The 16,545-nt window shown below is 54.2% G+C and overlaps 1 protein-coding gene across 1 annotated transcript in view; it reads left to right on the top strand.

The window, feature by feature from the left end:
• Positions 1–16,545, top strand: part of COL23A1 (collagen type XXIII alpha 1 chain) — a 321,989-nt gene that overhangs the window by 299,055 nt on the left and 6,389 nt on the right. Inside the window, exons 5-20 of the mRNA XM_029216844.1 lie at positions 214–240; positions 3,584–3,700; positions 4,573–4,608; positions 5,025–5,051; positions 6,775–6,828; positions 7,837–7,881; positions 9,308–9,385; positions 11,430–11,483; positions 12,112–12,156; positions 13,029–13,118; positions 14,425–14,487; positions 14,788–14,844; positions 15,109–15,135; positions 16,047–16,109; positions 16,194–16,247; positions 16,439–16,465. Coding sequence (XP_029072677.1) covers positions 214–240; positions 3,584–3,700; positions 4,573–4,608; positions 5,025–5,051; positions 6,775–6,828; positions 7,837–7,881; positions 9,308–9,385; positions 11,430–11,483; positions 12,112–12,156; positions 13,029–13,118; positions 14,425–14,487; positions 14,788–14,844; positions 15,109–15,135; positions 16,047–16,109; positions 16,194–16,247; positions 16,439–16,465 — 864 coding nt within the window. The remainder of the gene's footprint in view (positions 1–213; positions 241–3,583; positions 3,701–4,572; positions 4,609–5,024; positions 5,052–6,774; positions 6,829–7,836; positions 7,882–9,307; positions 9,386–11,429; positions 11,484–12,111; positions 12,157–13,028; positions 13,119–14,424; positions 14,488–14,787; positions 14,845–15,108; positions 15,136–16,046; positions 16,110–16,193; positions 16,248–16,438; positions 16,466–16,545) is intronic.

The raw sequence follows: 16,545 nt of genomic DNA, 5'->3' as shown, positions 1-16,545 counted from the left end.
ATCTGCTAGCTGTGTGACCTTGAGGAAGTTACTTAGCCTCTCTGTGCCTCAGTTTCCTCATTGGAAATGGAGATGACATAGAGCCTTTATGTTTTTTTTCTTAGAATGAAGTGAGACTGTGTATATGAAGCACTGAGCACAGAGTAAATGCTCCACACATGTGAAGTAGTAATAAAAGTAGTGGTGATGTATCACCCTGTTTTTTGTTCCTAGGGTGCACCAGGAGACTTTGGCCCCCGGGTAAGAACTGAGCAAGACCCTCCCCTGATCCCACATGGTTTGTTTCATATCATAATAAGGTATACCTAGCGTTTCTTCTGGATCCCTATGCTTATCACAGAAAAAAATGAGCAAGCAGCCCCTCCCCAACCGTGGTCTATCTCGCTGCCTGTTTTCACTTCAACATCCGCTGGGTGGAAGCCCCAAGCACCTTGATTTGGCCGAGGCTGCCATCCCCTGCACAGACAGGGACTCTCTGGCAGACATCCAGTCACCCTTATCACCGTAGATGGGCAGACAGTGGGGCTGGCACTGGGCCCAGACTGGAGGCTGATCTTCCTGAGGGCAGCTGGCACCCAGGAAGAGGGAAGACTGTGGATGTAGCCAGCAGCCCTGAGCCCAGAGTTCAGCTCTGCCACTTACCAGCTGAGTGACCTGGAGTGAGTCACCTTCCCCTCTAAGACTCAGTTTCTCCAACTGTGAATGGGGATGACATCCTTGACCCCAAGCCACTGAGGTGAAGATTCATGGCAATCAGGAAAGTGGGCACCCGGCACCCCAAGTGGGAACAGTAGATCAGAGTCTCTGTCCAGCCCACTTCTAGCCCTTCATGCCCCCTGAGTCCAGGCACCCAGAAGTGCCTTGTTCTGAACCAGGGTTCTCCTCAACGGAGGCTGAAGCAGAGAGGAGACCTCTGCTGGTTGGGCCCCACAAAGCAAGTCTTGGCAATTTGGTGGGGAGCTTAGCGGGGGATGCCCACTCGTGGATCTCTGTGCAGCTCAGGCTTTCCCCAGGCTGGTGGGGGCTTTCCTAAAGGGGCTTCCCAAGAGCAGCATTCTAAGCAGCACGAGACCAGTTAAGAGCTACCTCCAGAACGGACACAGCAGCACGTCCACTGCATTCTATTGGTCACAGCAGTCACAGGGCCCGCCCAAGTCAAGAGGGTGGAGAAATGGACTCCAGCTCTTGGGGGAGTGCAAGGTCCCATTGATGAGGAGCCCGTGGGATGGGAGCAAGGATAGCACCCATGTTTGGAGAATGTGTTCCGCCACTTCCAATGACCAGGCTTCCTCTCTCCAGGTGGGGTTAAGTGGTTTTGCCTCCAGAAATAGCCTGGTCATTTCTAAATCACCCTCCTGCCTTTCTCATCACACACCTCTTTGCCAACTAGATGGTTTTCCCGAGGCTCAGTCCAGGATTTATAAGTAGAGACCATCACGTGTACAATCGCCGAATCCTCAAGGTAGACTGGCGGAGTCTGGGCTGCTGGTGTGTACACTCCCCTCGACTCACCCCACATTCCCGGGGGAGACCTCAGCCATCCGATCCTGGTGGGAGGAGGAGGAGGAGGCTGACCAGCCTCATTCCAAGTAACTCAGGAGAAGACCCTAAACCTCCTCTAGAACCTGCTCAAGTATCTACACCTATTTTCTGCCTTGGTAAGGAGCTTCCAGGCCAGTGGTTCCCACCCTGAGCCCTTGAGCTATTAAAGGAGCAGCAGTGGGTGGGGTATCTTCAACTGATTCCTAACACAGTGTAAAATGAGACAGGAATGACCCACCACTATTGCCACTCTGGTTGGGTGACCTTACCAAACTCAATTGTCTTTTGGCTGGAATTCTATCTTCTTGGTCAGGACCCTGGCTGAGTCAGACTGATCAGAAGATCTGCATGGTGGACATTGCGAGCTTCAGTTAATTTTTTAATTAGGAAAACAAGTGAGCTATGTCTTAAGTGCAGTGGTCTAGAGAACCAAGTTCTCTCATATCGTGGGGTCACAGATGAAAAATGCTGTCTAAAAGAGACTCTTGCCTCAGTGGTCAGAGGAGACAGTGCCTTTCCTAGCTCTGTAACCTTGGGTAAACGATTACATTCTCTGACCACTGGCTACTCCATCTGTAAAATGGGACAATAGCAGTGCCCTGGCCAGGTGGTCGCAGGGTTAGGTGAGATAACCTCCAGGTAGGCCTCACTCCTCAGCGCTTGGGCACACAGCAGGGGCCCAATCCACAAAAGGCTTCTTCCTTTCTTGGTGACAGGAAGGTTAGGAACTGCTGGCACTGAGCCAGACGTGCCACATTACTGTGCCCTAAGCCAGTGCTGGGCGGGCACCACTGAGGCAGCAGGAAGTGCTGGGGGCACTGTGGTCTCTCCTCCTCTCCTCCTTGCAGGTGGGGCCACAAGGTGAGGGCTCTGGCTGCCTGAGGTCTGACCCATTACTAACACTGCCAAGAGTGAGGGATTTGGTGCTGCATGAGAGAGATGGTGTGGTCCTTTGTCGCTCTTTTTTTTTTTTTTTTTTTGAGATAATTAAAAATTCACAGGCAGTTGTAATAAATAATACCCCGTGTACCCATCATCCAGTTTCCCCCAATGGTGACATCTTGCATTGCTGTAGTACAACCTCACAACCAGGAAATTGACACTGATATAATCTGCCAACCTTATTCCATTTTCACCCATTTTACTTATTTGTGCGTCTACTTATTTCCATGCAATTTTATCACCCTTGAGATTTGTGCAACCACCACCCAAAGATCCCTCCTGCTATCTTTTTATAGCTGTAGTTACCTCCCTCCCTGCCCCCATGCCTAACCCCTGGCAACCACTAATCTGTGCTCCATCTCTATAAATTTGCATTCCAAGAATCTCATGTAGATGCAGTCATCTAGTAGCCAACTTCTGAGATTGGCTTTTTTCACTCAGCATAAATCTTTTGAGATGCATCCAAGTTGCTACATGTGTCAGTACTTTGTTCCTTTCTATTTATTGCTGAGCAGTATTCCATGACATGGATGTACCCCAGTTGTTTAATCATTCACCATTGAAGGACATTTGGATTGTTTCCTGTTTGGAGCTATTATGAATAAAGCTGCTGTGTACATTCATGTATGGGCTTTTGTGTGAACATGTTTATGTTTATCTGGGACAAATGCCCAAGAGTGTGCCTCTATCACTTAATAAAGCAGGACCTGACCGACCAGGAAGGTCTTTCAGGAGGCTTACAGTCCCCATTCCAGAAGGAAGGGCGCTGGTTGGGCACTTGTGCTTTGTCCCACACCTAGTGTGTCTCATCTCTCACCTAAACACCGTAGCTGGGCTTCAGGCACTGAGAGCTGGAGACATGGAGCATGCCGTGGAGTGTACAAGATCCTCTTGGCCTCTTATGCAGAGGTATAGGGACCTGTCCCTTTGTGTGGCCACCAAGAAGTGGCAAGAGGCCCAATAACAAACCCCTTTCCTCTGAGCCTGCCGAGGGCTGGGAAGGTGAAGGCATCTGGCCGCCCATCTAGGGAGGCCTCTCTCTGAGGCCAGAACCCCTTCCCCTCAGCCTCAGAGTCATGCTGGGCCCCATCTCTTCCAGGGAGATCAAGGGCAAGATGGAGCTGCTGGGCCTCCAGGGCCCCCAGGACCCCCTGGGGCCCGGGGCCCTCCTGGCGACACTGGGAAAGATGGCCCCAGGGGAGCACCAGGCCCAGTGGTAAGAGAGAGCATGGAGCTGGACCACCCAGGACGTGGTTCTGTACTTACCAAAACTCCAAACCCTGATCCTAGAATCAATGCCAACCCTAGCCCTATCCCAAACACCCACCCAGACTCTTACTCCAGTCACACCTTAAATCTGACACTAACCAGGTCCTTAACCCCAATTTAGACCTTGACCCCAAACTCACTCCCAAATCCAGATCCACACCCCCAGTTCAGATTGTTATCCAGACCCTAACTCTCACCCCTACAGACTCTGACCCAGCTCTTATCCCCACACTCTAACCCCACATAGATTCATAGACCCTGACCCTAACCTTGGTTATAGTCTCAGTCCCAATCTACACCCGGAGACCCATATGAGGCTGCTGTCTCTGCAGATCTCTACCAACCTCTTCTCCCTCTCTCTCTCTCTCTCCCTCTCAGTCTCTCTTTCTTTTTATCTCTCTGTTTTTTCTTTACTTCTCTCTCTCTTTCTCCTACTAACTAAGCCTCAGTTGTCCTCCCATAGTCCTAACCCCAATACCGGAGGCCAAATCTCATTGTACTGCCTCTTTCCTTCACCCAGGGGCTCCAACCTGTACTTTCCCTCCAATGCAGAGCTGGCACCTCCACCAAACTGCCACCAGGGTCCCCTGTCAGGGAAGCTACTCAATTGGCTCACCAATTCCTTGTCATGTTGGGCATATAATTCCCTGAGTCTCAACTTTCTTGTCTGTGGGGTGGGGACAGTGATGCCCACTTTTCAGAAGTTTGGTGAGGACAAAATGTACTTGCAGCCCCAGCCCAGGGTCTGGCGGGAGATGGGGGCTCAGTCAACTGTGAGCCCCTGCCTCCCCTCATTGCTCTCCTCTTATGCCTCCTCAGGGTGCCAAAGGAGAAGCTGGACAAGATGGCGAGACGGTCAGTATCCAGGGCACTTCAGAGGTCCAGGCTGGCAGGACCGTGGTTCCAGGCCCAGAAGCCCCTCTCCCACACACACCCACATCGGGGTTGGGTGTGCGGCTGTATGTGTGTGCACACCTGCACTCTTGCCCCCCCACCACCTGTGGGGAGCAGATGGGCCAGGACTCCAGCCCCAGCAGAATTCTCACAGACCCAGACCCCTGGGAGGGAGCCTGCAGTCCACTTGTCACTGCTTGAGATCTAAAGCAGATTTCTGTCCAAGATACAAATGTGTGGCACAGCCGGGTTCCAGAGACAGCCCTGCCTGCCCTCTGGGACTTGGTATCACCCTTTATAAAACAAGGATGCTAAGGAAGACAGCCCGGGAGCCCTGTCTGGGATCACGTTTAACACCCCTTCTTCTCTCATTCCAGGGCCCGAGTGGACCCCCAGGGCCCAAGGTAAGTTCCTCTCACTTCTGTCTCAGGCCTGGGGTGGGGGGGCTCCCTCACCCCACCACCTTCCCCTCCCCCACCCCCACTGAAGCCAAAGTGGCAGGGTTAGAAGACCAAGTTCTGTAACCTTAGGCAAGTGACTTCATCTCTCTGTGCCTCAGTTTACTCATCTGTCAAATGGGGTCATGATAAACTTTTCCTGCCTTTCCTTCACAGCAAGTTGTGAGGATCGAATAATAAAATCCATTAGCTTGTCAGCTCTCTTTTCTTCCCTCCTTGAGCAGCACCTGCCAGGGTGGGAAGGCAGACTATGGTCCTCCCTGAAGGAGCCAGAGCCCCTGGACTGAGCAGGAGGGAAAGGTGGGAGAGGAGCCCCCTTTAGTGAGTGCCTGCTGGGAGTCAAGGGCCTTCAATGCATTCCCTCTAATCTCACAACCACCCTCTGAGGCTGGGGGAGTCAGGGCCCCTCTTACAGGAGCAGTGACTTGCCCAGGGTCACTCAGCTTGGGAGGGACCAGGTCAGGGTCGGAGTGGAGTCCAAGACCGTCAGCCCCAGCACCCACATGCATCTCTCTGAGGGGCTCGGGGGTTTCTGGGCTGCGCTGGATGGTGGTCATCAGGGCCACTTCTACCAGAGGAGCAGGTGCCTGGTGTCCAGGTGGCTGTGACATCTCTTGCATCCCCACTGTCTCCCCTGCAGGGTGAGCCCAGTGTTCCTGGAAAGAAGGTGGGGGTGGCTGTGGATGGCCTTCTTGGCAGGGATGTGGGAAGTGGCTGGAGAGAAGGGCAGGGGCTGGGCACGGCGGAACCCAACCTAAGTCCTGACTGTGGGTGGCGGCTCTGACCTCTGTCTCTGAAGCCAGGATCTCATTCATTCATTCATTCACTCATTCACTCACTCTTAGAGAAATACATCAAACACATACAGTTACTCAAACATATCAGATTTGTTCCCATGTCAAATTGGTTCTCAAAGTGTGATCCCTGGATCAGCAGTATCAGCGTCACTGGGGGCTCATTAGACATGTGTGTTCGGGGCCCATCCCGGAGGCCCCGAGTCAGAGACACTGGGGGTGGGCGTGCTCTGTTCAGGCAGCCCCCTGAGTGGTGCTGACATGTGCTCAAGTTTGGGAACCACTGACCCAGATTAATCTTCCCCCATTGCTTCCCATGGATGGGCCTCCTCCTCCTCTTCCTCCTACTGGGCTCAGCAAAGCTGCCCCCTCCTCCGGGGGACCGTCCACAGCCACCTACTGAAACACATGCTCTCCCTGAGTCCCTCTCTATCCCAACATTCTCTTATATTCTCTTGTCTACTTCCCGGCATGGGGCTATGAATTTATCTGAATATTTCCTTGCCCTCAGTCTCCTCTGACTCATTGAGCAGGGACCCCATCTGCCTGGCTTGCAGAGGGTGCTCAGAGATGTTTGCTGACAGAGGGAATGAATTCCCTCTCCTTCACCCACCCATCCATTCCTTCTGCACACACCTGCTAAGGTGTGCTCTGGGCTAGCGGGGACAGGGGACAGAGGTGGATCTGACCCCACCCCTGCCCTAGAGTTACAAAGAGGGGAGAGGGGCGCTGCCCCAACCCAGTATGACCAGTGCTGCTGCCAGAAGTGGACTGGTGTGCTGGGGAGTACAAAGGGGGGATGGCCAACTGACTGCCAGAGGACCCAGCCAGTGTGTGCAGGTTGAGGGCTGCAGCCTCCACTGTTCTCTCCTCAGGGGGATGATGGGACACCAGGCCAGCCAGGGCTCCCAGGACCCTCAGGGCCCAAGGTAGGTACATGTCCCTCCCTCAGTGGTCCCCCTGCCTCCCACCTCCCCAGTTCCCACCTGCCTGGTGAAGCCCTACGCCGCCCTTTCACATCATGGCCCATGGGTTGATGACCAGGACAGGCCAGAGGGAGGCAAGCAGTAAGGCCAGGGTCCCACTCACCAACGGGCCTGGCAAGTCACCCAAGCCATTTGCCTCCCCTCACACCCTCAAGTCTTCTGGTTCCCATCTTAGGTGGCCCCACTCTACCCAGTCCCCAAGGCAGGAACTGGGTATCTTCCTTGCTTCCCCAACCCCTTAAGACAACCACCAAATCCTGGCCAGCCTGCTCCAAACTGGCTGAGCCCCTGAGCTGCTCCAACCATGCGCCAAGACAAAACCAGAAGGGGCCTTGGTCCTGAGTCCTCTGGGCTGCACTGAGCCCATGCCCCCCAACCCCCGGCTGGGCTCAGGCACGTTCTCAGGAGTTACTCCGGAAGCCCACAGACCCAGGCGGCCCCCAGCCTGCCCCCAGCGCTCTCTCACAGCACACGCCTCTGTTGCAGGGCAAGCCAGGGAGCGCGGGGCCTCAGGGAGAGAATGGCGTGGACAGAGCCCTGGGGCCCAAGGTGACATCACAGTCCACTGCTCTGGTTCCCAAAGGCCCATCACGGGGGAGATGGGTTTCCCCTCCAATTTGCCCTTTTAAGTTGGGAGTCCGGGAGGTCCCAGGCCCAGGGGTCTTGTTTGATTGGCAGTCAGAAGCCCACCTGGGGGCGGGTGGCAGTGGGTCTGGGTGAGTGATGAGGCCTCCACTGTGTAGCCTTGGGCTTCTGGGCCTCAGTGGCCCATCTCTACACAACGAGGGGTCAGAGGAAGGTCTCACAGGCCCTCCCTCAGGGAGCCCCATTCCCGGGATGCCAGTCATGTCCACTCGGCCCTGTGTCCTTTGGGGAAGAGGGGACTAGAGTGGGCAGGGGAACTTTTGGCTTTAGCCCTGCACACCTGGCTGCAACCATGTGTCTCCACAGGGGGAGCCCGGCCAGCCAGGCGCCGATGGAGCCACAGGGCCGCGGGTAAGCCGTCTTCCCCCAGCCACACCAGTGGGATCCAGGGGCCTGATTCCTTCTGAAGCCCCCTGTCCCCCAGAGACCCCAGAAGAGCTGGCAGGAACTGGGAGTCTTTTTTTAATAATAATAATTCATTAGTGATTTTTTTTTTTTTTGCTTTTAGTCTCATAATACATGCTTTTGGTAAAATGTTCAACTATGGATGTGAAAATAAGAGTCCCGTCCTCTCCCCTCTTCTCCTCCTCCCCAGGAAAGTGTCTGCCCTCCCAGACTCTTTTCTTGGCGTATTCAAACATAGACCTCGATTTGCGACATATGGCATTACCCTCCCCCTGTGGGGCCTTGCCTTTCCCCCAGCCCCACATCACCGTTCACCCCTGTCTCTGGAGCACAGCCACCGCAGCTGGTTCCAGATCTTTTGTGATGAGCCCCTATCAACACACTTTTAGAACTACATCCCAGCCCCTGTTATTGGCCCTGTGATTTTGGGCAATCACATCCCCATTATGCTCCCAGAGGCAGCCTTCCTCCTCCAAAACACAGGTCTAAGCCCGCAGCCTGTTCGTGCAGGTGGCCAGGGAATTGGATTAAGCATTGAGTGTGGGAATTCAGTGTACACCTTACAGTTCCGTGAAGGCCATGACCGTGGAGGCAGCTGGCAAATGATGCCCTGGCCTGGGTCTCTCCATCCTGCGCAGATGGCCTCAGGCCTGACCAAAGTGCTCCCAGACCCCGCTGCTCTCCTAGCAGAGAAGAGTCCAGTGGGGAGGTGAGGTTCAGATGAAAGGTGAGGTTCCAGCAGCAGTGCACATGCCTGTGAGGATGCGTGCCTGTGTGGACACATGCATGTGCAACACATACATGTGGACATGTGTGTAGGGGGGTGTGTGCTCAGAACCAGGAGCGAATGGGAGTGTCAGTGCCTGGTGTGTGCAGTCTCCACCTGAGGTTAAGAAACTGAGGTACAAGGGCAGCATCCAGCCGGCATGTCTTTAATTGGCCCGCGCAGTGTTTTGGAGGGTTTGGGTGTTTTTGTTTGTTTGCCAACATTTAAAAGTCTGAAGCACTTCACATCAAAATCAGACTCTCCATTTTCTCTCAAGAACGCAGGGATGGGCCTCAGTGGGCTTCAGTTCCCACGTGAAGGCAAATCACAGCCACCCCCAGGCTAGGCGGAGGTGTGTTCCTCAGTTGGCCCCAGGCATCCCCCTTCCCTTGTGTCACCCCCTGCCTGGCCCCTGGATTGCTCAGTCAGGGTGCCAGTGCCTGAGAGAATGCAAGAAGACACCATGCTGGGGCCGCCCAGGGTACAGCTGAGAGCTGACCCACAGCTCACTGGCCTGTGTGCAGCCCTGGTTACTAGGTTCTCTGGGTAAGACAGAAATGACTACCATGCTTTTCCCTGAAATTCTTCCTCTTCTTTCTGCCTCAGGGTCCCCCAGGCCTCAAGGGTGAGCAAGGAGACACGGTGGTAATTGACTACGATGGCAGGATCTTGGATGCCCTTATGGTAGTGTTCCTGGTAGACCCTGATACACCCTTGCTGTTCGTTTCCTGAGGGAATATTCATTTACTTTGTGTATAAGTCCTGCACCTCTTTACACAAGGGACCAGTGGCAGCTTAACGAAAGGCTCCACATTCACCAGGTGCCTGATATGGAAGTCAACTCTGTGTGGAGACCCACACGATGCTGAGAGAGCTACTGTAAATGGGGCCCATGTGGCCCTGAGCTCCTCAGAGGCCAAGGCAAAAAGGGAAGCTCACCCTTCAGAAGCAGGAGGCAGGGCCTCCCGGGGCCTTCCTAGGGAACACAGGCTGGAGGGGGCTGGGTCTTCTAATGACCTCTGGGAGAGAAGAGTGTGGCAAGGCCTGTACTGGGAGGCTCAGGAGATGTATGGCCTCTGAGCCCTGGCCCAGTGCTGGGCAAACTTGGGACCCATCACTGGTAGAGTGAGGGGTTGGGTGCCAGCTGCTCACAGGTACCAGGGAGGGGAGCTGGGGTGGGGAAAGGTGGTCCTCAGAGACAAGACTGGGTGTCAGCACCTAATCCCACCTGAGCTTCAATTTCAGTTATCTCCTACAGGCCTCAGGGAAGCACAAGCTGATGGTAATGTGCCCACCCCAGGCCTGCATGGCGTGGTGTGGTGTGACGTGGCCCAAGGGCGTGCATGTGCATGAGCCGCATGGAGAAGCCCTATGAGCTCAGAGAGGCGGGAAGTGGATTTTGGATGCCAGCCGGGGACAATGACTGGATTCAATGGGCAGTGGGCAGACACAGATGGGTGAAGGGAATGGTACGAAAGGTGGGGATAGCTAGAGGCAGGGAGGCCACCAGGGAGGCATGTGCTGGGCCTGAACCTGGAGAAGGGTGGGTGGAATGGAGGAAGGTTGTAAGACCAGGGGCATCTCAATGGAGGAGCCAACAAGAAGGCACAGGTTGCAAGATATTGGAAGTGTTCATCAACAGATGAATGGATAAAGAAGATGTGTGTGTATATATCACACACATACAATGGAATTCTACTCAGATATTTTAAAAAAATGAAATTTTGCCATTTGCAACAACATGGATGGACTTGGAGGGTATTATGCTAAGTGAAATAAGTCAGACAGAGAAAGACAAATACTATATGATATCACTTATATGTGGAATCTAAAAACTACAACAAACTAGTGAATATAACAAAAAATAAGACTCACACATATAGAGAACAAACTAGTGGTTACCAGTGGGGAGAAGGAAGTGGGGAGGGGTAATATAGGGGTAAGGGATTAAGAAGTACAAACTATTATGTTTAAAATAAGCTACAAGGATATATTGTACAACACAGGGAACATAACCAATATTTTATAATAACTATAACTAGAGTATAACCTTTAAAAATTTGAATCACTATTTTGTACACCTGTAACTTATATAATATTGTACATTAACTATACCTCAGTTGTTAAAAAGTGGGGGCAGGTTAGTGAGAGGAGGTGGACGGAAGAGACCTGGAACTTGCTGGGCTGGGGGCTGGGCAGCTGCAGCCTTTGTGAAGGGGCATGAGTATGGGGGGTGATGGTGGGCAGCAGGCCTGTGGGAGTCCTGGGTGGGGGCAGGAATTTGGGAGTGAAGACACCATCTCCTCCCAGTGAAACCGAGGGATGCCCAGGACCAGCAGACAGCACCAGAGTTCACGGGAGAGGCAGAGAGCACGGTGCTAGGCCACTGGTGGGAATGTGATCTTTGGCTGGCCTTGAATGCCAGCAAGGGTTTTACACTTGTTTCTAGAGGCAATGGGGGAGCCATCGCAGGATCTTGAGCAGGAGTGTGTTGTGACAAAACCTATACTGAGGGCAGAGGGGTTCTGGGCCCTTCGTGGCAATTAGACACTGTGACGTCTTACCCGATACCTGGTGCGGTCTGCCTGGCCTCCCCCAAGACACAAGGCCTGACCTGACTAGGTGGGAAGGGGGCTATAAGGGTCACTGCTGCCTCCAGATGTAGGGGTGGGTGGGGAGTGATGGGGAGGCCCCACCTGAATACTGACCCCTTGACTTTCACACACAGGGTCCTCCTGGGCCACAGGGGCCCCCCGGGCCACCAGGGATCCCTGGAGCCAAGGTTAGTTCAGATGTAGCTATGTGGTCCCCCCAGGCCCCTGTCTCCAGGGCCCACCTCCCCTCTCCCCTCTGCCTCTGCTTCTCTCCCAGCACCCTGGCCTGGCTTCTGGGGCTCAGAGAAAGTGGCCCTGCTCCTTCCTAACCAAGCTGGGTGCCTTCTTCTTGCCCCTGGGTTCTCCCTGGGATCATTCACACGTGTAATCCATAAATGGGCCCCTCATGACCTCACAAAGTCCTGTAGATTACATAGGCATTCCTATGGCCTGTGTGCATCGTTTACACCTGCCCACTTGGCTCAGGAGAAGGAGCCCAAGACTTTGAAATCAGGCAGGGTCTGGTCTCTGCCATCATCCCTGGGCTGTGTGGCCTGGAGCCTCAGCTTCCAAATCTGTAACCTATCAACCTACTATAGCCACGGGCTGCACCTGCCCATAGGGGCTGAGGAAATGGAGGAGAGGGTGGTTGGTGCCTGGCACTGTGCTGGACACCCAGTGGGCATCTTCTTGAAGCTCCAACTGCAGGGACCCAACCCAGGGCTGGCGTGCTGGTCAGGGGAAGCAGCCTGGCCACAAATTCCTGCCAGGGGCTGTGGGACACCATAACCCCCCTTGCTGTCTATTCCCTTCCAGGGCGAACTCGGATTGCCTGGTGCTCCAGGAATCGACGGAGAGAAGGTCTCTGGGCCTTTTATTTCCTTGGTGATGCTGGTGCTTGGCGTCGGACTCTGTGTGTGTGTGTGTGTGTGTGTGTGTGTGTGTGTGTGTGTGTGTGCGCGCAGAGTTGGAGAGAGGCAACAGAACAGAGTGGGCTCTGGAGCCTGTGTGCAAATCCTGGTTCTGCCCGTAGACCTCAGGCAAGCTACTCACTTTCTGGCAGCCTTAGTTCCTCACCCACAGGTGAAGATGGTATAACAGGGCTGCCATGAGGGTTAAATAACTGTGTATGGAACACACCTGAGAGCAGTGCCCGCATGTAATAGCAAAGAGTCTTCAAATGTTAGCTAAAAGTATCACTGTCGTTATTAATATTATTCCAAGTGTACATGTGTGTGTGTGATCCTACATAGACTCGACAGTGTCCATGAGAACCACTTAACATTCATGGATGTGCTTTAGCACTGGGTCCCTCATGTGTGGCACACAGTGGACGTTACAAAATTGGTTGAATGAGGGAATACGGTGTCTGGAAGGGTGACTGAGGGATGGTTGGTTGTATGTGGGGCTCCCACCATTGGCTCCTGAGATATGAGCACAAGGTTGGCCCCAAACCCCATATGCGCCCCTTGGTAGCTGCCCAGTCCCAGTCCCACTTGCTCCACCCCCTCCACGCCCTGCCCCACCCTGCACCCCTGCTTGCAGTGAGGCACGCTAGGGGCTGCCCCTTCTCTGTCTCCGACCAGGCCCCTCTGCTCATTCATCACCTGGTCTGGAGGGGAGGACCCACAAGGAGGAGGTGGGGGTCTGGCTTGGCCTGGACTAAGCTCTGGGGACCTACCAGCGTTGGGGGGAGGGAAAGTGCCTACTGTACCTTGTTCTGCGGTTTTCAGGGTCCCAAAGGACAGAAAGGAGACCCAGGAGAAGCCGGGCCGATAGGACCCAAAGGGGAAGCAGGAGAGATGGGCCTGTCAGGCCTCCCGGTATGTGGCTGGGTGGGCCTCACCCTACTTGCCCCATGCAGGGGTCCCAAGGTGAATGTGTGTCCCCCACGGTGGCTGCCAGGGGCTGGGGCCCTACGGTCCTAGTCTCAGCCCAGCCCTGGCCCACCGAGCCTTTAAAGGGAAGCTCTGGGCTGCCCTGACTCTGAGCCCCCACTTCCTCCTCTGTAGAAGGACCTACCACTTACCTCCCAAGGCCTCCTTAAGGTGAAATAAGGAGGCCTCGCCTAGTGTCCGGTGGTTAGACTGGGAGCTCTGACAGCCCACGTTTGCATTCTGCTCCATCTCTTACTGACTCTGGAACCCTGTACAAGTGACCTAACCTCCCCGGGCCTCAGTTTCCTCAGCTCTAAAATGGGGGTGAATAAAAAGAAACGAAATTGAGTTATTTGTAGTGAGGTAGATGGACCTAGAGTCTGTCATACAGAGTGAAGTAAGTCAGAAAGAGAAAAACAAACACCATATACTAACACATATATATGGAATCTAAAAAAAAAAATGGTTATGAAGAACCTAGGGGCAGGACAGAAATAAAGACGCAGACGTAGAGAATGGACTTGAGGACGTGGGGAGGGGAAGGGTAAGCTGGGACAAAGTGAGAGAGTGGCATGGACTTATATATACTACCAAATGGAAAATTGATAGCTAGTAGGAAGCAGCCACATAGCACAGGGAGATCAGCTCGGTGCTTTGTGACCACCTAGAGGGGTGAGATAGGGAGGGTGGGAGGGAGACGCAAGAGGGAGGAGATATGGGGATGTATGTATACGTATAGCTGACTCATTTTGTTATAAAGCAGAAACTAACACACCATTGTAAAGCAATTATACTCCAATAAAGATGTTAAAAATTAATTAATTTAATTTAATTAAAATGGGGGTGATAATCTCCCACTCCTACAAGGGAACACATGGACAGGGCTGAGAATGATTGGCTAACATGTGATAAATACCCTCTGTCACCATCATTTTTAGCACTGCTCTTGTCATGTGTGGCTAGGTGCGAAGAGCTGCCACCACTACATACCCATTGTCCATCCATGAGGCTTACTCAGCTAGAGAGCTGGTGCCAGGATTTGAACTCCAGGTCTTTACTTCCAGAGCCCCTGGCTGCCCCCGCCCCACAGGAAACAAACCCACTGATTTAAGGAAAACTATTTTAAGCTGCAAAGGCCAACTTATTGCTGCTGCCCAGAAGCATTATGGGGGAAGGAAGGGGAGATGCTGAGCCCCATGGATGGTGATTTTGGTGATGGACAGAAAAGGCTCAAGGCCATCCTATCCTGCAGGGTGCCGACGGCCCCAAGGGGGAGAAGGGAGATCTGGCATCTGACGACCTACAGGAGAGCCTGGTAAGGGGGCTGCTGATGATCTCTGCTGAGGGCTGGCTGGGGCCCTGAGCCTTGGGACACAAGGGCCACCTGGCCTGACCAAGCCCAGGGCAGTGAGGGAGGGGGAGGGGGAGCCTGAGGCCTGTCTTTGAACCCAAAGGCCAGCACTGGGCCTCCCACCAGGCAGAGCCCTCCTGGGGGCAGCAGGGAGCTCGGCGCCCATACCCAGGCAGTGCTCCTCCAATGTCCGATGAACTCAAGTGTGGGTGAGTGAGGGATGACGGGGCGATGGGTGACTAATCCACCTCTGACCCTTCCTAGGCCCAGATCATAGTGGAACCAGGGCCTCCAGGCCCCCCTGGTCCCCCAGGCCCCATGGTAAGAATGTTTGGCTTGAAGCAGCTGGGATACGAAGAGGGTGGTGGGCTCAGGCCCAGGGGAGGAGAGGATACCGCAGGGGGGAGGGGGCACATCAGACAAGGAGGGCAGAGCCCAAGTCTGGGTTTGGGAGGCCACAGAGGTCAGGGCCGCAGGGGCCAGTGAGTGGCCTGCAAGCCTATGTGGCCACTGCAACAGGGCCTGACCTGGAGGTCTGGACCCATCCTGATGGCCTTTCTGACCTGCTTTCCCCTCCTCCTCCAGGGCCTTCAGGGAATCCAGGGTCCCAAGGTGAGTCCTAAAGCATGGGTAGGAGCCCCTCCCACTTGCTGCAGGCTCACAGCCTGGACAGTTCCAAAACGTCTTGCTAGTAGGCAAAGCGAGGGCCCCATGCTCGGCCCTGGACCAGCCTTGCATCTTCCCAGGGCCTGGCCATTCCCAATCCCCTGTAGAATAATCCCGCTGATGCCCCCCACCCAACACTTGGCCTCTCCATTCCTTGCCCCCTCCCCTAGTGCACATCTGTCTTTCAACTGCCCACACCTGGATATGAGGTCTTGGGTTTGGTGTATATTACATAAAGTCATGTCCTCTGCTCTTAAATTAAAGCCGTGAGTGTGGCCTGACCATGTGCCCTGTCCCAGAGAGGCCAGCTGGCCTCCCTGCATCTCCCTAGTTTACCCTGGGGGAGAGCACATCTCTGCTTCCCAAGCTCAGATGCTGAATGGGACCTCAGAATCATGGAATCCCAGAGCTGAGCAGGGCCGGGCATGTGGCCTAACCAGATGTGCTGCTTCTGGCTCTGCTTTGTCCCGAGGCCTCCCCAGATCATGTTCAGAAGAAGCAGCTGCTGTCAGGGATGGGGTCCAAGACTGGGACTCAGAAATGCAGTTGCCACTCAGCCCTGCCACTCCCTGGCTGTACAACTGGGCCTGTCCCTGGCCCTCTCTGTCCCTCTGTTTCCTCATCTGTGAAATGGGTGTGACCTTCCATGATTACTGAAAAAGCCCACATGTGAGAAAAGGTAAAATGTGCACACCCACATTCTGATTATTTGCACAAGAAGGGAGCCAGGGCCAGGCCTGTCAGAGCTTGGAGTCTGTCCCTCTGCCCTGTACACCTCGGTTCCCGCACAGGCCCCAAGCTTTCCTGTCCTGCCATCTGTCTGGCCCCCTTAACTGGTGTCTCCCCTTTGCTTCCAGGGCTTGGATGGAGCAAAGGGAGAGAAGGGCATGTCGGGTGAGAGAGGACCCAGTGGCCTGCCTGTGAGTGTCATGAGCCTTGTTTGTCCTTAGAGGTGCTAATTTCTATAACTGTCATGCCTCTTGACCCATTCCTTTTCCACCCAGGGGCCAGCTGGCCCACCAGGCCTTATTGGGCTGCCAGGAACCAAAGGAGAGAAGGTAACATCCTTCCTTTAATGCCCCCCAACTATCGTGTCACTCAGTCCTGGGGGCTCAACCCCTGCACTTCCCTGGTCCCTGGGGCCAGAATTCAGGTTCTGTGGACAATTCACAGGGCTGAACTTCCCAGCAGCTGTGTTCCCAGCACCTCCTTCTCAGCCCCCTCACATCTCCTCTTTGTCTCTTCTCAGGGCCGACCCGGGGAGCCAGGACTAGATGTAAGTATCTCACCGTTCACTGTGACTGGGTCCCTCCCATGTGTAAGTTTTGCCCTCATGCTGCCCATACAGTAACTTGA

This window comes from Monodon monoceros, unplaced genomic scaffold, assembly GCF_005190385.1.
Source record: "Monodon monoceros isolate NGI ecotype Baffin Bay Population unplaced genomic scaffold, NGI_Narwhal_1 Super_Scaffold_12, whole genome shotgun sequence".
Taxonomy (NCBI): domain Eukaryota; kingdom Metazoa; phylum Chordata; class Mammalia; order Artiodactyla; family Monodontidae; genus Monodon; species Monodon monoceros.
Note: the sequence above shows the minus strand (reverse complement) of the source record. Positions and strands in the feature narration are given on the sequence as shown.